This window comes from Nanorana parkeri, unplaced genomic scaffold, assembly GCF_000935625.1.
Source record: "Nanorana parkeri isolate BGI_ZX_2015 unplaced genomic scaffold, ASM93562v1 scaffold363, whole genome shotgun sequence".
NCBI lineage: Eukaryota > Metazoa > Chordata > Amphibia > Anura > Dicroglossidae > Nanorana > Nanorana parkeri.
Genome location: NW_017306631.1, coordinates 889,055 through 910,179, shown reverse-complemented (window position 1 = coordinate 910,179; position 21,125 = coordinate 889,055). Strand labels below are relative to the sequence as shown.

Below are 21,125 nucleotides of genomic sequence, written 5' to 3'. Positions count from 1 at the left end.
CCAGAGGCCTCTGCAGCATCTTTTTGTCAGCCCTCTAGGGGGTGTCACGGAGCCGGCCCATAAGGCAGGGCTGGGGAGGGAGAGCAGGAGGGCTAAGCCTTTACGATGCCCTTCTCTGCTTCTCTCAAACTGTCAATGTTCATTTTAATAATCATATTTCTCTAGGATCATAAACTAGTCCTAAATAGGCTATGGATTAAATTAGCCTCTAATCATAAATTAGCCTCACACTACATTTGGTTGGTGTATGACCTATGGCTGGCCCAGGAGGGTTAATGTGGCTTGTCAGGATTCCGACCATCACAACCCATCATTGATATGTACAGCTTCGTCTTGACGAGACACAGCTATTTGTGCAATTAATTTTACAATATCACTCTCCAATACCAAGTTGTGAAATTGGGTTGATATTGCAACTCAGTTGTATGACTCAGTGGGATGCGAGGTCACCAGGGTCATTATCCTTGCCAAAACCCTCTTGTGTTTACTTAACTACCTCCGGTCGGGCGTTTTTAACCGTCCGCTCAGACGCCCCCTCGCGGGAAATGGCCGATATTCAAAAACAGGCAGCGATGCCTGTTACCATACAAGCGATCCGCGTGTATGGGGTGCCGATCGCTCCCCCTCCGCGGTGTCCGTGATAGCAATAAAGTTTAGTGGGGAAAAAATTTAAGTTACCCCCCCAAAAAAAACCATTTAAAGTTACACAGATAGAGAATTAAAAAAAGAGAATAAAAAAACAAAAACTAATTTTAAAGTCCCCACAGGGTCCGCACAGGGATCCTTCATCAGAGCGACATACTGTCCTCACTGTCGCTCTGATGAAGGATCCCTGTGCGGACCCGAAACGTTAGCACCGTATGACAGTATGTGACATTGGGTATTGAATAAACATATCAATACTTTAAACACCCTTCAAGTGTGTGCCGGTGAATTACTTTTATTTACTATTAGTGTTTTGCACGGCGCCATCCGTGTGGTCACCTGGGCACCACATATACCTTGTGGTTTTGAGACCGTGGCAGTGCGAATGTGATTTGGACTTTGGTTATGTATTTGTCTTTTTTTTTTAAATACTCTGTTAAAGAACACCTTTACTCCTAGAATGTAGGTTGCCATTTCTAGTTGCAGCATGCTAGTTGCCTGGCTGTCATGCCCATCCAAAGACATTCTTGAGTCAAAGATCCAGAAGTATGAAAATCAGAACTGACTTATCCTGTGTGACAGTCTAAATAGGTCCCTAATCCACAATGCGCAAGCCTAATAAAGCAAAAATAAAAATTATTTATTTTTTGTCCATCAAATGACATATTCTTTCATATTCATAAACTGCATTATGCTGCCACTGACAGAAAACTGAAGGCCAGCCACTTGGGGTCATTGCTCCTCCTAAAATTATCCTGCTCTGAGAGACACAAAACATGTATTTCTTTTTTTCTCCCTTTTTATTACTTTTACTAAGACTTTTCTAGCAAGATTGCCAGCTGTAACATAGCCACTGTGGCTTCTATTATGCACCTTTTCTGGATCAGTTAACTCATTGGCAGAGTCTTGAGGGAAAATACTATGACCCCACTGGACAGAAGATGTGGGGCTGGCCTGTAATGTTGCTTTTAGGCACTGGATGCTGCTTCAGGTGCTCACCTTGGCACATGCAAGATGCTGAGTTAGCCACAGGGTACTATACAGGTCCAGCACTGTGTCACTACTACCTAGTCTGACCTAGTCCCTAAAGACCATTTAGTTGGTGAGCCCACTGGGAGGGTGAAGATCTGGATGGGATTGGCCCCTTTAGATGAGATTGGCCTTAGTGTGCTGTTGTGCTCTGGTCCCTTTGAGGTTAATTTTGGACTCATTCAGTTAAAGCCAGCAGTGGGGGGCCAGTCATGCATGTTTTTGAATTTGGCTCACTTTCACAGCTCTCCTTTTTACCTGAGTTACTAGGGTGTCTTTGCAGCCTCCATAGTGCCCAGCTGTACGGCTCGTATGCTCACAGTTTTTATTCTCCCTACGCACTGACCAGCTGCTCCTCCGCTCCCTAACTGCAGTATTCAAATAACACAGCAACCCTTGGCCATACTGTGCTCCTCTGCCTTCAATGACTGGCACACCCTTGCTAGCTCTGCAGTGACGGTTTACTAGTACCCCCAGGGGGACAACGAGGTCTACAGACTTAGACACCTCACAATCAAACAGCTAAGGGCTGCAACAGATTTAGGGTATCTTTGTTTTTTCAGGCAGAGAGCACCTCAAAGTACAAGATCCCTTTTACCCACCTGTGAAGGTGCCAGCCACCCTGCCATGGTTTCGGGGCTCTCCCAATCTGGAGACCTGGGGCTACAGCAAAGGCATTCAGGATGAAGAGCAGGAGCAAACTGAAGCAGAGGAAAGTCCAATCTGCTCTGTGATCACAGAAGCAGGAAGCGCTGTGCTCTCAGCACTTCCTGCTTCAGAGCTGTCAGAAGCCCTGCTGATGTGCTCTCTGTATTAGAGGGTAGGAGAGACATTAGCAGTTTAATAGACCCCCGATGTCTCCAGAAAGAGAACCTGTCCCATCCCAATGCTTTCACATAGGGGCTTGTTAGCCCCTTTGTGATAGCAATTGTCCACTGCTTAGTTGTAACACTTGATAGGCTACAGGCTTGTAAATCAGTCAAATGCGGTCAGGATGGAGTGCAGTAGCAGACCGAGGAACATCCAAAGTCCAATCTGCTCTGTGATCACAGAAGCAGGAAGCGCTGTGCTCTCAGCACTTCCTGCTTCAGAGCTGTCAGAAGCCCTGCTGATGTGCTCTCTGTATTAGAGGGTAGGAGAGACATTAGCAGTTTAATAGACCCCCGATGTCTCCAGAAAGAGAACCTGTCCCATCCCAATGCTTTCACATAGGGGCTTGTTAGCCCCTTTGTGATAGCAATTGTCCACTGCTTAGTTGTAACACTTGATAGGCTACAGGCTTGTAAATCAGCAGTGAACATGCTTATAGTCACCCCCTGCCATATCTTCCCATCTCACTGCAAGTAGGTACAGCCTACATGAGGATGATAATGCTGCCCTGAATTCAGGACCAGTGCAGCAGCATTGTTACCCCACCAGAGTAGCCTGTATGAGGTGGACTTCACTGGCAGGATCAATAGTGTCGTAGCAATTAAACTAGTATCTTGAAGGGACAAAAACTCAGAATAACACACAGTATGAGTTTTAAAGCTGGTTTCCCATATTATTGACAAACTTTCAGCTTATATGTATTTGCATAGAATAGTGTGTACATAAGATAAGGTAAAACTAGGTTTAACTGGGGTTGTTTTTCATTGAAAACTGCTGAGCATATGGTTTATTCAGTTTCAAAACATCACTCTGGTTAGGAAGATTCCCATAAAACTTAATTCCCATCACAGCCCACCCTTGTTTGTTATTTGCAGGCATCCAAACAAAGTTCAGAAGTATAAATTCCAATCAAAAGTAAGTTCTGAAGTATATCTCAATATGAACGGTTGATCAGTCCACAGAAAATCAAGGGATTATAACAGTCTTGAAATGAATAATCCATTCCTCCAGGTTTGATGGAATTAGAAGGCGAGAGAGAAAGGAAAAAAAAAGGGGGGGGGTGGGGAAAAGGCAAGGGGGGGGTTAATAGGATGCCCCCCCCTATGAATCACATCACTCCTGACGCTCTATCAGCCATTCACTCTATCCAAAAATGCTTAATAAGTGGAAATTTCAGGAGAGGAAACAAACTCTACAATCTTAATATTGTTAACCCTGTCAAACCACTGTTTCACTGTAGGGGGATCCGACCTCCTCCACTTGGTAGGTATGCATGCGCTAGCCACAATCACTTAATGTCTGACTACAAAACGCTTATATGTGTGTCAGGCAATATGCTGCAGTACCTTTCTACCTTTACTCACTCTTAATATAAAAATAATAAATTTCTTCCCTTTCCTGGACTTGACTACAATTTAGGGATATTAAACATCTTCATAGTTGGTCGGGTTGAAAAAAGACACAAGTCCATTGAGTTTATCCTTCATATAGGTGGTACAGTACAACATGAATTATTCAAGTTGTTATCAAAAAGAACAGGCACACTTTGCCCCTTTGTGGACCCTCAATTATAATTTTATCATTTTTTTAACAAATGAATGAAACTCTTTTTTACAAAGGTATTAACCCAAGTAGACTTCCCTCCAAGTTTCTCCGTTGTCAACAGGACCTGGAAGGGAGTTTCATAGTAGGGATCCAAAGATTTTCTCATTGATCGCTTGATCAGCATGTAGTCACCAGTCTGGAGAGAGTGTGTACGTGGAACTTAAGTGGAATCTGCAATAGAGCCGTGGCTGAGTTGGTGCATCAGGGAAATCACTTGTTTGCCTGATGAAGGGGGATCATGTGAGACCCCAAAACGTTGTTTAGAGTGTTCTACTTGCAACTAGTAAGTTAATAAAAACGTACTGAACTTGCTTTGGAGTGCCGGTGTCCATCCTTTACTCATAAAGAGGACCTGTCACATCCGCTTTGCAATTACATTATTGCTTGTTAGCCCCATATGTGATAGCAATAAAGTTAAGTGTAAAAAAAAATACATTTTAAGGCTTGAAATGTTTGGTTATCTATTTACTCCAAATGGCCCTATCTTTTATATTTTACCCAAAAAAATTAGTATTATGTTTTGTTTCTGTGAACTAAATTCTCATTTTAGTGTATTGCTGGCAGATAGGAGCGGGGAGAGGGGAATCCAGCCCCTCCCCCTGTCACAGCAGAGAGCTGTGACAGGATCGAGAGGTGAGCGAACCCGGTATGTGTTCGCTCACCTCCCGATCTACTGAGCCGACCTGTGACAGTCTCATTGTCACAGGTCGGCTAGAACTATGAGGTCAGTGGAAATCACTCATCTCATAGTTCTCCTTTAACTGGAGAGAGTCATGAGTGTCAAAATCAGTTTCTGTAATTTCCATTATGTCTGTTACTCCCCCTTTATTTTCCTCTATAGGAAGAAGGGTAGCTGGGTTTAAAACAGTACACCTTTAAATAGTGAGATTAGGATGGGTGAGAAAGGCAACCTCATATTTAGTTAGGCAGCTAAGAGATAAATGTTTTGTTTTCACTTGCTCCAAAATTTCGTTACCAGCACGTGTGACCTGAATAGTAATAGGTTAATTTAAAACAATGTCAGCAATTTTTTCTAGAAGAACAGGAGGCTACAGCTCTTATGCAAGAAGAGCAGTGTCAAGGGATGTAGAGAACACCAGCAGCATGTCCCCTATTTTCATGACCGTGTAAGATGAAAGGCTTGATAGAGCTGTGACTGCTGACAATAATTAATTCAGAAGTTTGACCAGGTGGGTGTGTTGTGCTATGAAGTGGAATGGTTGCAGGGAAGTGGCTTTGTAGAGTGGTGCAAGGATACTAGAGGCATTCAGAATCCCATCCCTGTAATACCCTACCTGGCCTAATAACCCCTTTAACTGCTTAAAGCCCATTTCTACTTTTTTGTACAGTTTTTTTTTTTTTTTTTAATATATGCCAGCAATGTGCACGAGTGTACTGTACATGAAACAAGCATATGCAGCTGCTGTATATGAACACACAAACTTACTTTTTTTACCATTAGCTTTCCTCTTCATCTCCTAATGGAAATATCTGCCTCTGTGTTTTGCAAGCTTTCTGACCTCTCACATTCATTAGTATTCATAGTGGCACCCCCTCTTTCCCCCGGACAGTATATTGTGTTCAAAGGCAGAGCTGGTGTTTACTATTCATGTTACAATTAATAACAGGGAGGGGGAAGAGCTGTTTACAGCCCGATTACCATCCGACCCTGGTGTCAGACTGATTTTCCTGTGTAGAAAAGTTGGAGTTTTTAGGCTTGAGGCTTAATAAAAGTTTCATTTAAAAAAACGAGGAAAGCCTAAAATGTGAGTCATGAAAATGTACACGTGTACATTATCACTGCACCTCTTCATTACCACAATAAATGCTAATCACATACAAAGGTGGACATAAACGTTAAAAGTTGTAACTCCTTCTGTATCCTGCAGAAAATGTTCTGTACCTTGTGAAATGCAATGACCCAAAAAGACAAATTTGGTTTGGCAGTATTGCAGTTTTGCTTTGCTAGCTTTGCATTTATGAGCTGCTAAACGACACAGCAGACTGATAGTCTCTTATCTGCATATATCAACTTAGTCAGCACAGATTAAGGTAATCTATGTACCACCTCAACCTAACCACTGAACCATCATGTTCTCAAAGAATTCATCCCCACACAGCTACCCCCTCATGTATCACTTCTCCCTCCCTTTTAGATTGTAAGCCCTCAGGGGCAGGGCCCTCCTTACCATGTTGTTTTGAATTGTATTGTGATGTCTTCCTTATATTGCAAAGCGCTGTGCAAACTGTTGATGCTATATAAATCCTATATAATATAATGTAGAAGAGTAGAAGAGTTGAAGGGTTCACAGGGGTCCATAGGTATAAAATTTATTTAATTGCCAAACGATATTCAGATGGTCTAGACACATAACTTTGAGGAAGGAGGGTCCAAATGTATTGCTTTCCTTGGAAAGTAAAAGCAAAAAGTTACTGCCTCTTTTATGCAATTGGTGTGGGGGTTGGGCACCACTGGAGTGCCTGCATCAGTAATTTTGTTGATTGCCTTCAGATTGTGTACCAACTGGAAAAAGAGGAGTGTTAGCAGGGCAGGTACATTAAGCAACAATTTTTTCAACTGTACTTTAATAGCATCCATCTGAGATACGTTCAGTGGATATTGTCTCAGCTTGGGAGGAGTGGAGCCAGGTTTTAATTGTATAGTGTACTGGAGGCACATCCAGTAGACCTACATCATATTTGTCCTTGGCCCATAAAACTTCTGGTACCTGAGACAAATCACTTGCAAACGAAGGAGTGGTGGGAGTTATAAGTATAAAATAACATACATATGTGCCAAGACTTCATCAGACAATTTGGAGACTACTTGCACTCCAGTAGAAGTGTAATCAACGGAAGATAACATTGATTACAAAATATAATCTAACAGATTTATTGGAACATCATCAGATACCAAAATCTTTGTTAGAATTTCTGTATCCTGACCCAATCTCAATTTTATAGGCTTAGATTCTTTTAGCAACACTATTTCCTGTTACCGGTAATCCAACTAAGGGTATTGTGTTTAGAGAGGTAGATAGAGGAGAATTGAGCCACCCTGAGGACACTACAGGTTGCGCCGGTGTCAAGTAGTCATTGAAAAATAAATTGATCTGTTTCCCTTCCAGGGAAGAGCATCTCATCTGAAAATAGAAATAAAATGGCCTCCTGATTTTCTTCCCCAGACACCAGCTTTAATTGAAGTAGCTTTCATGTCTACAGCCTCACTACTAGCCTGAATAACTCTAAATTTCTTTGCAAACAATGTAGAGACTTTACGAGGGTCTGGCAGTCCATCAAGGATGCAGTGCATCTCCGCAGGACTAAAACGCTCATGCCAGCAGATTAAAGCCTGCTGTTCACCGTCCTGTCCATTAGCTCCAGGTGGTTTGCTGTCAGTTTGCGTTCTAACTGGTAAACCGAATTTGCTAGTCCCTTTTACTCTCTTCTCTCTCCTTTTTTTTTTTTTTTCTAACTGTTTTGCTTCTTCCTTTTCATGTTTTTTTTTTATAGTTTTTTTTAAAAAAACCTTCCCATCTTGCCAGAGAAGTGTTATTCTTTGTTTACAGGTTATAGGAATCGACAGTTCTCTTTTTCAACATTCCTGCCACAAATGCCTAAGGCCTCAATCCTTATTAAAGCCATACTCCTGCCCCCAATATATTATGTAAGACTATGACCTTATACCCGTGTGACATAAAAAGTCCTCTATCATTACATCTTAGTTCTAAATAATTTTAATTATTTGATATACTTGCTTGACATTTCTAAAATGTCATCTTTCTTTTGTTTTAATAACTTTCTGATTTTATTCTTTAACTTCCTCATCTGCATCACTCTGACCCCCTCCCACTCCTCCTCAATGATTAGGCAGTGCCTGATCAATTTGATGGGGGGCTGCCTTGGGAACCTGAGAAGCCGAAATAGGCAAAACCCCTGCTCCCAACAAAGCAGCATAAGGCAGTGGACACAGAGTCATCTTTTGGTAACACATACCGTAATATATATTTTTTCTTATTTATTTTCACTTCCTGTAAACCTTTTTTTTGAGCTAAACATACTTTCATGCTACAATGTTTGCTCTATACGTATACATATTCATTTTCTGCCAAACTGTTTCATAAACTTATGCCATGTCTTCTGATTACCATCTGGTGATAAAGGCGTTAGTCATTGTTTTGTCCAGTCTCCCCACACTCTATGTGGGTTGGTATATGTGGATAAGGTTAAACTAGGTTGTTTTTCATTGAAAACTGCTGAGAATATGGTTTGTTCAGTTTCACAATATTATTCTGGCTAGAAAGATCAGCATAAAACTTCACTTCAAACATTAGGTATTTGTGAGATTTTGGAAGGTGCCTAAAGGAAAACTAAGTTCAGATGTTCAGTCAACTGCTTCCGCACATGTTTTTTTATGGGAGGCCATAGTTCTACTTTAACTCTGAATTCTTATTGCATGTGTGTTCCAGGTCAGTGATTCAGAAAGTATTGAGGCCCCAAAAAAAACGGGCAACTAACATTTTCAGAAGTAGATTACCAATGGCACCCTGCATGTTTCAGTGCGGGCTTCCTTTAAGTACTTTAGGTTTTTTCTTGGCTGTCAACTGTATGTTGTAAAAATAGAAGTGTTTCTACTAGGAATGCTGCTGCTATCATGAGAATATTGTTTGGGCTGAGCTGAACTTGAATATATATTTTCATTAAATTTCTGAATTAATTTATAAAGATCACTTTTTTTTAAGACACCATATGTTTCTGCAGGTTATTCCTAGGTCATGTCAGTAGAAATGTATAAACCTTTGAAGGCTTGTGACAAGTCACTGGACTGAGGAAGCAGCCATTTTATATGTATGATCAAGTCTGACAGCCTGTACGTTTTCCAAAAAGGCAAAAAGACAATAAATATTTGGAAACTGCCATTGAATAAAGTCACTTGATTTCCTTGGATAACTTTTCTTTTTCTTTTTCATTCATCTCTTTTGCATATGTTTACTTGGTGATAGTTTTGCAAACACATTGCCCTTTTAATAAGGTAAAGAGCATACAAGAAAAATATAGCAGTTAGTCAGCAATCATAGCAAACAATTTTGCTGTGACTCACTTGGTTGCTCTGGGTAAGTTTATATCCCTGCTTTTTTCATTGTTATTGCAATGTTGTAATTGTTAAAAAAAATCTAGAAATTAGCAAGTAAAAACAGTTGCATATGATTTAGGGCTCATTGTCTGTTTAATTATACATATTGTGTTCTTGCATACTCAGTATTTTATGTATGTCTTGTATACAGCATATAGACTTCCCATTGCCGTGCCCACTCATGGTTTTGGAAATGCTGGTGGTACCTGAGCAGGAGTTTCCCTTAGTTTGTGTGAGTGTCAGCAAGGGCACGGACTTTAACCAGATTGTGAAATTTGAGACACTGAATCCCAATTCCACATCTTCATGGTTCACAGAAACAGGTTTGTACATATATTTTTTTATTTATACTTCTGCTTTTTCCTGGGAAGGATATTATTGCATACTAATTTTCGGTCTTTATACCAAACTAGTAAGTAACAGTTTATGCCTTGTCTTTAGATACTCCACAGACAGATGTTGTTCATGTCACACAGTTGGAAAGGGATACCATTCTTGTATGCTTAGATCGTAAGTATCTTTTTTTTGTTTGTTTTGCCGTCCCACATTGCTGGTTATACTGTGTGTGTGCTTGTCTTTTAGTCAGAATGAAGTGATGGTTCTAGCTATCATCCCCTTCCATGAAAGTTATATATATACCGATGGTCTTTAGATCATCTTCCATTGAAGAGTTCTCTGTTCTGTACTGTGTTTCTTGTTTTGTGTGCTTTTGATTGGTCCCACGCATACAGTCATGATAAAAATATTGATTCTTGCCCCAGAATAATGTACCTGTTGGTAAAATGAATTTGGCACAAGCACCGATATTTGCCATGCAGAGGCGCACTGAGGCCACAGTGTCCATGCACAGCAAACAGAGACAGGTGCATTACCTTTCTCTCTACTCCAGCTTTGAATTAGTCTTAATTACCTCCAGTTTTAGTACCTACAAACTACATTAATTATTTTTTTATTTAGTGTAGCCATAGCACAACATTTTAAGAGTGGCTCTAATAAGAACTGCCTTCATCTGTTGCATGTGTTGGTAAAGCTACCGAAACTGGCAACAGGGCTTTTTTTCTAATTTGACACAGGATATTTTAAAGGTCCATACCACCAGAAAAGTGTTGCAAAGCCTTTATTGAATTCCCCAGCATGTCTCCCTAAGTTATGGACTACTTATCCAATCTGCAGACAACTATACACTATGTTTTATGACTCAGTTGGTACAAGATCTGGGAAAAATGTAAAGACTCTGTCAACCACTTTGCCTACAAGGCATCCATAGCCAAATTAAATTGGAAGCGAATTCAGATCGCACTAAATAGTTTTTCAGATTTCTTGCTTACTGGGCAGTTAGAAGTGGACGGGGGTCCACATTGTTTATCCACCTGGGGATTCATCATAAGTATATGCCAATTTCTCTGCAACATATTGTACAGCTTATCCCAATGTGCCCCATTTGAGGTAATGATATGCTTAAATGTTGTTCTAGAACGTTTCATTAAGCTGCTCATAGCCTCTGCCGCACCTCTCAGCAGCTATCTGAATATGTTTTGAAATGGCCGTTCTTGTTGTAGAACCAGCTATATCTTGCTTGAATAGGACACTGACATTACCTAAAGAAAATGTCCCTGTTTTCAAGGACCACTTAAACAAGAAGTTAGAGGCCCGCTTTAAAGCCTAATTTACCCATGCCGGACTGGCTATGCAACCTGCGGTTGCCACCATGGCCATGTGGAAGACCTTCTCTGTATGGTCTAAATCTATAGCTAGGGACCATGGGTCCATCTTGATAGATCCTGACGATCTCAAGCAGCTAGAATTTTTTTCCTCTGGCCCTACAGCATTGCATTGATGACCTGGTAGAGACTTTTCAACAAATCTCTAGGATGAGTACCCTGTCTGTTCACATGTGACGAATCCTATTGCCTACATGCTGGTATGCGGAGCTGCAGTACAAGAAGTGTACGGAATGTGTGTATTTTGCTACGGAAAGTCGTGGGGGGCAAGAGCATCTTCTTATGGCAGAAGTAGTAGTCCAAGTCTTCAAATCTTCTCCCTCCTTTAAGACATGTTACTTTTGTCCCTTTCAGGACTCCAAACCCAAAACAGGGACTCAATTTCCCTGTTAGTTCTGGCTCTATAAGCCCACAAAATGCGGGACCAAGTCCACTTTACAATTAAGAGGAGAAATCTGTCATCCTTCTCGGTCTCCTGGGTCATGAACATTTTCAATGCCTGGGTCCAGAGCATCATAACCAAGGGTTACAAACTGGACTTTCACCCCATGTGGCCCCTCCTTACTCCCTGTTGTTGAACTTGCCAAGATCTCCTCAAAGACAGACAGATCTCTATGCTGACCTAGATCATCTCTTTTCTCAAAGGGTCATAATCCCCATTCCGGAAGCAGATGAAATTCAGGGGTTCTATTCCAACCTTTTCACTGTTCCCAAAGCAAAAGGGCAAGTCACCCTATTCTCGATCTGAACATTCTCAACTGGTTCCTGTGGGTCCAAAAAAACAGTATGGAATCTACTTAATCAGTCATCACCTCTCTTTACCCAAGTGATATCTGGGCCTCAGTGGACAACAAGAATGTTCTGTGTACATCCGCTATGTTTCCTGCTCACCAGCTCCACATGCATTTTGCTGTGGAAACACAACACTACAAAATGTATAGATATGAACAATCCTAAAACCCTGACTAAAGGTTCTGTGCAGGTAAAACAATGCTCATTCAATAAATCCATGTTTTAAAGTGCGCTGTGCTCCTATATAAATATACCTAGCACTCTAACTAAAGCTACTGTGCAGGTAAAACAATACTTAACCAATTAATATATATTATAAAATGCACTGCACTCCTATATAAATATACTAGAGCTTGCCTTGGAAGCTGTGCATTTTATGATGTATATTGTTTGGTTAAGCGTTGTTTCACCTGCACAGTAGCATTTCTTAAGTTGTTAGGCCAAATTAGTTGCTCTTCCATTCTGCATGTCCACTGCATCTATGGTCTACACCAAGGTACTACACCAAAACTGTCCTGTTTTGGCTCTACTCCGGTCTCAAGGAAGCCGAGGTAGCCAAAACAGCCAGAACAAAAAATTGAGTACTTAGACACCTTTCTCCTCAGAAAGCAGTTGGCAGGAGCCTTGTTGTCCAAAATAATTGGAAGTTGCAAACCCTGCAGTGCTTTGGATGTGTCCTGAATCTCTGGAAGTCAACACTGGAACCCTCTCATTGCTTGAAGTACTTGAGCCTAGTTTTTGACACAGCTGTGTCCACGGTTTTTTTTCCCTGGAAAAGATCCAAACTCTCGGCTCCCATGCTCGGACCTTGCAGTCCAGGAGTCCTCTAAATATTTGCTTTTGTAAGAAGGCACTGCTTGCTGCAAGACTGAGGCAGTCTGGGTTATACAGGGCTGTCCTTACAGCTTTGATTTGCCAATGTCCAATCACTTTAAAGTGACATTAAAGTCAAAAAAATCCCCCCCCCCCCAATGCACTTACATTAAATGATGCCTCTTGATCCGATCATCTTCTTTTCTGTAGTTTTCAGCAGTCCCTCCAGCGCTGGTGCCGGTCTCTGATCCAGCGCTGACTGCTGTGTCGTCTGTGCCCCACGGAGTCTTTGCGGGTGCACGCTGCTGGGCTGCCTGCATTGACTTACACTGTGTCTCTCCTCGACTCCCGGCTGAAGATCTGTACTGCGCATGTGCCCGCCCCGTGGTCCTTTGCGGCCGCCCAAAATCTTTAGATCTTTGGACGGGAGCTTGTGGTGTAGACACAGGTAAGTTTAAACCTGTTTGGTAACTTTTTTTAAAATGGTTTTACATATATCTACTGTTTGCTAGCAGTGGATATATGCAAAAATCTGAGAGGGCTTAAAAAAACTTTTGGGGCCCAGTCACAGCATCAAGAATGCGTTCCAGTGCATTCGGCCTCTGGAACGCAACCTGGCTGGCTCACTTTTGGGGCGGGAGGGGGCGTAACGGTGCATTGAACTCAATGGCACCACAGCCACGCCCCCCACCCGCAGTGCGATTGCTGGCACCCGAACGAAGGGCACATTTTTGCCTGCGTTCCAGTCCAGTGCGATCTGCAAAAAATAGTGTTTGCAGCATTTTTTGCAGATCGCATTGGACCGGAACGCAGGCACTAATGTGAAATAACACACAATAAAAAAATTAAAAATAGTGTTTACTTGAGTGATAACAGATTGATGGGTTACAGAAAATATCAGTTTCCGGTCTCTAACGTTCCATCCACCTCAGTAAAAGGACAAAACCTGAAGACTGCTAAGTTTTTATGGTCATGATGGTATTGTTTTCATTGTAAAGCCCATTGTAAATACGTGACACTGCCAGAAGGTTTGCCGTGTCTCCCAGCACAGTCTCAACAGCATGGATGAGATTCCAGGACACAAGCAGTCACTCTAGGAAAGCTGGACAAGGCCGTAGAAGGTCCTTAACTTATCAGCAGGACCGGTATCTGCTCCTTTGGGCAAGGAGGAACAGGATGAGCACTGCCAGAGCCCTACAAAATGAACTCCAGCAGGCCACTAGTGTGAAACGGACTTCATGAGGGTGGCCTGAGGGCCTGACGTACTCTAGTGGGCCCTGTGCTCACTGCCCGGCACTGTGGAGGTCTATTGGCGTTTGCCATTGAACACCAGAATTGGCAGGTCCGCCACTGGCGCCCTGTGCTTTTCACAGATGAGAGCAGGTTCACCTTGAGCACATGTGACAGAGACGTGAAAGGGTCTGGAGAAGCCGTGGAGAACGTTATGCTGCCTGTAACATCGTTCAGCATGACCAGTTTGGCGGTGGGTCAGTGATGGTCTGGGGAGGCATACCCATGGAGGGACGCACACACCTCTACAGACTAGACAATGGCTCCCTGACTGCCATTAGGTATCGGGATGAAATCCTTGGACCCATGTCAGACCCCACACTGGTGCAGTGGGTCTTGGGTTCCTCCTGGTGCATGACAATGCCCAGCCTCATGTGGTGAGAGTATGCAGCCAGTTCCTTGAGGATGAAGGAATTGATACCATTGAATGGTCCCCACGCTCACCTGACCTGAATCCAATAGAACACCTCTGGAACATTATGTCTCGGTCCATCCGACCCCGCCAGGTTGCACTTCAGTCTGTTCAGGAGCTCACTTATGCCCTGGTCCAGATCTGGGAGGAGATACCCCAGGACGCCATCCGTCTCATTAGGAGCATGCCCCGACATTGTCAGGCATCCATACAAACATTAATGAGTACCACTTTGAGTTGCTGCAATTAAATGTCAGCACAATGGACTAGCCTGCTGCATCATTTGTTCACTTTAATTTTTGAGGTGTCTTTGAGTTCAGCCCTCTGTTGGTTGATAATTTTTAATTTCCATCAAACAATGTGGCATCCTTTCTTTCCTAAGACATTACCCAGTCCAGTATACAGTAGATATCCAGCTGATATTTTTCCCCATTGAGATCTGATGTGTTTTCAAAGTGTTCCTTTAACAACAGCTTATTAGAAATGTAAATTCCAAGTTTGGGACTCCAGCAGCATTTCCACTTTAGACACTTAATATAACACTGATTATGTCGGCCTGTGAATTATATTATTTGCTTTAGTGCAATCTAAGATAAAACTTAACATAAAGAATATATATCAATCTAGCAATACAGCATTAAGTGGACAAACAGGCAAGAGAAGATTATGGATTCTACTGTATTTTACCTCTTATCTTTGGAAAGGAAGAATTTAAAGTAATCAAAACCTGAATTACATGAAGACAAAGCTATGCAAATACTCTTAACAAAATATCTCCCTCTCCAGGGCCAGGTTTACTCTCTGCTGCCGCAAGGCCAGGCTCCTCAATGTGCCCCCCTTCTTACCAATTACTGTTAGAACAGATCAATTAAAAACATATTATGCGGTGTCACCGGGATGTGCGGGGTCACCGGAGATGTGCGAGGCGTGTGACCAAGGCTGTGCGGCCCTTTCGGGGCATCCCTAATTAAAGATTTTTTGTGTGGGGCACTGATGCGGATTGTAGTTTCCATCTTATATTTGGATTGCTTTTGTATATTTAACATTCAGCTGGTTTTGTCGCAACTTTGATTGTGTTTAATAAGTACACTGTGGAATACTTGGAATGATTTAGTTGAACATCGGGGGTATATCAGCTTTAGCGCAGTGTAAATCACGTTATATACATATTGTCCAGGGGACAATGCAGAGTGACCTGTAGATTTTTTTTTTACCTGTGACTACAGTTGGGGGATTGCTGCGATTGCTAAAGAAATCCATTATATTTTGTTCTGAGCGATTACTGGAGACAAAATATAACTGCTCTCTTTTGCAATCGCTTACAACAATCCTCCAACTGTAGTTATAGGTAAAAAAAAAAAAAAGAAAGAATCTCCCGGTCACTCTGCACTGCCCAGAGGGTGGTACCACTATAAATATTAATGAAGGCGCATGCACGAGGGAAGCAAAGCATTGTGTGAAAATTAGTTTTTCCACACTTTACTTTGTAGTTTTCACTGAACACAGCAGTCTGGCGGCCATTTCAAAACAGCCCTGTGGAGCCTGAGAGGACAACTAAAAAAAAAAAAGTAAGTTTTGTGCTTATATCCAGGATCTGCATATGCCGGCATCAAGGTGTACATTGCTGGCATGTGGTTTTTTTTTTAAATGCCCCGCAAAGGTGCAAATGGTCTTTAACCTATCTTAGTAGATACTCTACCTTTACCTCTGTTGTTTTATGTATAATATATGAAACCTGCTATAATTACAGATCTGGCATCATTTTATTTGTGTTTTCCCTCCAGGTTGTATAAAGATAGTGAATCTTCAAGGAAGGTTAAAATCCAGTCGGAAATTATCTTCCGAACTTACTTTTGATTTCCAGATCGAATCCATAGGTAAGCAAGGTATTTTGTGTTAAATGCTAAAGTCTATTTGACTAATACATTTTGTAATTGAAATAAAGGAAAAAACAGGTAAAGGTCAATGGTGTACAAGATAATATAGAAAAGTGAGCAAAATGGATAGTGACAGGGTTGCCAAGCTGTGTTTTACGTTTTACTTTTTTTCTTTTTTGTAAATGAGACTAGTCCAAAAATTATAGATCAAAATGAAACAAAAAAAACTCTCCAAAATATTGGTAATCAAACTGAGATTGTGCCATGATTAAAGCCTTACTAGCGTCTCAAACCTTTTTTCTGCTCTCTCTATAGACCTGTAAATCATTTTTGCTTGCAAATTCCTTAATACTTTTTTCTCTTTCTGGAAATTTGCTTTTTGCTCTTACCATAGATAACTTATGGTCACACGCTCATCACAAGTTACACACGCATAACACACAACAAACACACACACGGCTCTAAAATATGAATCTTTAAGGACACATTGGAAAAATAGAGCTGTGTTCAGAGGCACAAAATGCCTCCAAAAGCGGCATTTTTTTCTGCCCATGTATATGATGCTTAACCCTTCTGTCACTCGGTTGCTGTATGCTCATACACCTGCTGATTATCGTACGATAATCGCGGGTGATCCCGCGATCGTACGATAATCGGCAGATGTATGGGCAGCGTGCGACCGCATCTAATATACGACTTTCGTCTTCCTAGCACACTGGAAAACCTGCTGAAAATCGTACAATTTTCGGCGGGTTGGTAGCGTGCTCGGAAGATGAAAGCCACACGGGCCGGTGTGCGCAAGCACACACTGCCCACTCAGCATTGCATCGGGGAGGGCTTGCGATGATTGCAAGTACTATCTACCTGTCCAAGATGGGCCGGTTGTACGAAATTTTAACGACCTTACAACCATCGCACAACGAAAGTCGTGCGATGATTGTAAGGTGTATGGTCAGCTTAAGGCAGGTGGATGTTCATCACTGAAATGTCTTCAATCCCATGTATATTTAATGACTGACACTTGATATACACTGTAATTCAGTGGGGACAGTATCCTTGTGTTGCACACTTGTTAGGAATCTGAGGTGATATACAGCCACAAGCTAAAGTGTTAGGGCAGTTAGTGCTCGCTTGAGTTTAGTTAACTAGATATATCCGGTAATCTGGGGCTTTTAAAGGAGAACTATGGGGTTAAGTCTTTTCCCCATAGTTCTCCTTAGAGTAACGGGAGGACACAAACTAGCGTCCTCTCGTCACCCTAGGCTCAGTATACCGCAAGCTGTAGCTCGTAGTATACTGAGACGCCGCAGCTGAAGCGTATCCCGACAATTGTGCCGGGATCCGTCCAGCTGCGTGACTGACAGCTGGCTCTGCCTATCTAAAGGCAGAGCCAGCTGTACCAGCCCCCTCCCCCGTCTGTTCCGCCAGTCAGCGCTGTCGGATCGGAGGGGGGGAATCCAGCCCCTCCCCTGGCAGAGAGCCGTGACAGGATCGAGAGGTGAGCGAACGCCGGTATGTGTTCGCTCACCTCCCGATCTACTGAGCCGACCTGTGACAGTCTCATTGTCACAGGTCGCTAAAACTATGAGGTGAGTGAAAAGCACTCACCTCATAGTTCTCCTTTAAGTTCCCATGATGGTGTTCTTAGTTTTTTAAAGGCTTGGGAGTTTATAGGTCTTTAAGGCCTCCTTCACACTAGACACAGTGTGTTCCGGCCCGATTCTGGCCAGAACACACTGCATCGCATTGCGGCCGGCTCACTATGTTGTGGGGTAGGAGGGGGCGTGGCGGTCCATTGTGAATGGCACCATAGACACGCCCTCCGGCCGCAATGCGATCGGCTGCGCGTGAACGCAAGGCACTTTATGCCTGCCGTCCGGTCCGAACAAAATGCTGCAAGCACTATTTAGACAGGACCGGACCTCAGGCATAATGTGCCTTGCGTTCACGCGCAGCCGATCGCATTGCGGCCGGAGGGCGTGTCTATGGTGCCATTCACAATGGACCGCCACACCCCACCTGGCAATCCATGTTTGATCATTTTATCCTATTAAAAGTGATCAGTAGGAAAAAACTTTTTTTCTTCTAGTGATGTAGCAAGACAAGTCAGGGAACCAGTTAGGGAACATTTGATCAGTATTGTAAAAATGTTAACAGTGTGGTTAGATGAAGATGACATTTGACAAGTGTGCAGCTCTTGCTAGCCCACTACATATGTCGTTCTCCGTGTTCTGCATGTGTTGCCATGTCTGACACAAATCTAATGACTGAACAGATTCTAGAACAGCCTTTGGATGACACTGTAAGAAATTATATTATTTAAAAAAAAAAAAATGTCTTCATTTTATTTATGTATCTTTTGTTCCAGTTTGCTTGCAGGATAGTGTGCTTGCATTTTGGAAGCATGGCATGCAAGGTAGAAGCTTCAGATCTAATGAGGTATGTAGAGAGCATATAGTTCTAAGACACTACAGTATTTTCAGTGAGTATGAAAATATATTTAGTTGTGATGCAACAAATACAAAGATCAGCATGTTCCTGTACAAGATTATTTGTTTAGCAGCATGGGGCCCAGAATCCATCGATTATGTATTTATTAGGGATGCACCAATACCATTTTTCAAGACTGAGTAGGAGTACCGATACTTTCCCTCAAGATGGCGCGCGCGAGCAGAAAAAAATTGCCGTCCGTCCGTTTTTTTACTACGGGCGGACGGCAAGAGGTTAATGTGTCATGTGACCGTTTTCCTAAAACAATCCAGACTAATGATTTTAGGAAAGTGGTGGAGCGCCAGGGCCCGAACACCTCTGCGACCCTGGTAGTTCTGCCACTGACAACAAGCTCTAGAGGGACTACAAATCCCAGCAATACATTATCTAGCAATGCAGAATGCCACCAGCTTTAGAGGACAACACATCCAAGCAATACATCATACAGCAATGCAGAATAACATGAAGCTACATACTCTCTGTTGCTCACCAGGGCTGCGTGTAGGGTCTAGCCATGGCTGAGCAGGGTCTCACCAGGGTTGCATGCAGGATCTCACCAGGGCTGTGTGGTCTCAACAGAGCTGCATGCAGTGTCTCACCAGGGATGTGTGTGGGTCTCACCAGGGCTGTGCGGGCGAGTTTGTGTCTCACCAGGGCTGTGCAGGTGGGTGTGGGTCTTCCCAATGCTGTGCGGGGTCTCGCCATGGCTGTGCAGGCGGGAAGGAGGTGGAGGAGATGTGCGGCTGGACCGGCACAGTAAACAGCTGCCGCAATGTCCACAGCAGGCTGCTGCGAGGTCCACAGCAAGTGCGGGACTTTACAGCAGCCAAGTCAGTTCAAAAATGTAACGTGCCTGTATCGGTGCTTAGTATCGGTGCATTTTCACCAGTACTTGTGAAAATGCCCAGTATCGGCACCAATACCGATACTGGTATTGGTGCATCCCTAGTATTTATCTGACTGCAGTTCAGAAGTGTTGCTTTCTGATAGTTTATTCATAAATAGATGCTCGTAGGGTGATTTACTTGCTGTCTTATAAAGGCTTCTTAGGGTCTGGATTGGTGAGTTCTTCCATTTTGGACATCATGCTGTCCTTAGGAGCCATGTAGTCTCTCTGCTTTTGTTGAAACAAGAGGAGTCTCATTACTTCTGTTACAAACACTAAAAAGACATCAACCTACCAACATGTTTACAAAACAAATATATGCTATTTGGGTAGTTTGAGCTTTAAAATAGTTTCTTAATGCAGGGCTATTTACAGTATCTGGACTAACAGAAAACATGAACGTGTAACTCCACTTTGACATGATGCTATTTTATAGAATTGCATAACAAGTCTTTCTGCTATCTTAGGTTCTCTGAAGCAGAATAGAAATAGAAGGACTGATGCATTGCTTGAGGCTATTGTGGCAGTTAGTTATTATGTTATCCAGCAGCTATTTTATATGTGTAAAGGATTCTGGTTGTCCAGTAGCTCCTAAACACTAAAATGGTGTGAAGGACAAAAAAGAATGCTGACAGGTAATCCAAAAAATAGCTTTAGGAAATAATGAACAACATATTTACAGATGAAAATGTAAAAGCGCTTTCAGGATGAGTTTTATTATTGTTGCAGACGATCTGCTTGGTACCCTGTACAAATAGAAAAAGTATGGGGTGCAAAGTGCAGTAACCCATAGCAGAATTATCTTTATTGAAATCAAATTAGTTCAGTACAAGATGGATTCCGGCTGATTATTGTGGGTACTGTACTTTGCATGCAGGGCTCTGTTAATAGCAGTGGTAGGCAAACTCCGGCCCTCCAGCTGGGGTGACAGCTCCATGTCCCATTAAGAATTGCAAGACTCTGACAGCCACAGGTATAACTCCCAGAGGCAGATGCATTATGGGATTTGTAGTTTCTCCACAGCTGGAGTTACCTACCCCTGGTTTACAGGATTTGCACATATGTCTCACTGTGTGATTTGTATTGTTCTTACAGGTAACGCAGGAAATTTCAGATAACACTCGGATATTCCGTCTGCTTGGATCTGACAGGTAAAGGACCTTTACGCCTAGCCCTTTATGTTAGTTTTGTTTATAATAGCGGTGCACCGAAATGGAATTTTCTGATCGAAAACAAAAAAAAATAATTGTCAGGCCAAAACCAAAACTTTTTTAGAAAAAAAATATTTGATTTTTATTTATTTTTTCTAAACCTTTTTAAATTAATTTTTTTAATATACTATATTTTTATTTTTTTTATTAAATATTTTTATTTTTTACTTTACTTTTAAGGGCTTCAAGGAAATATTAGGGGTCTATACAGACCCCTGATATTTCCCTTTTTAAAATAGAATAAGAGATTGAGAACACAAGGTCCTCAATCTCTTTTTCTGTGTCCCCTGTTATCAATGAACAGGAATCCTCTATAAGTGTTCCTGTTCATTGATAACATGAGAACATTG

General features: G+C 42.2%; 1 protein-coding gene across 1 annotated transcript in view; it reads left to right on the top strand.

The window, feature by feature from the left end:
• MAP4K3 (mitogen-activated protein kinase kinase kinase kinase 3) overlaps positions 1–21,125 on the top strand; it is a 285,095-nt gene that overhangs the window by 261,962 nt on the left and 2,008 nt on the right. The window contains exons 30-34 of the mRNA XM_018558848.1: positions 9,435–9,606; positions 9,725–9,793; positions 16,096–16,188; positions 18,557–18,627; positions 20,660–20,715. Coding sequence (XP_018414350.1) covers positions 9,435–9,606; positions 9,725–9,793; positions 16,096–16,188; positions 18,557–18,627; positions 20,660–20,715 — 461 coding nt within the window. The remainder of the gene's footprint in view (positions 1–9,434; positions 9,607–9,724; positions 9,794–16,095; positions 16,189–18,556; positions 18,628–20,659; positions 20,716–21,125) is intronic.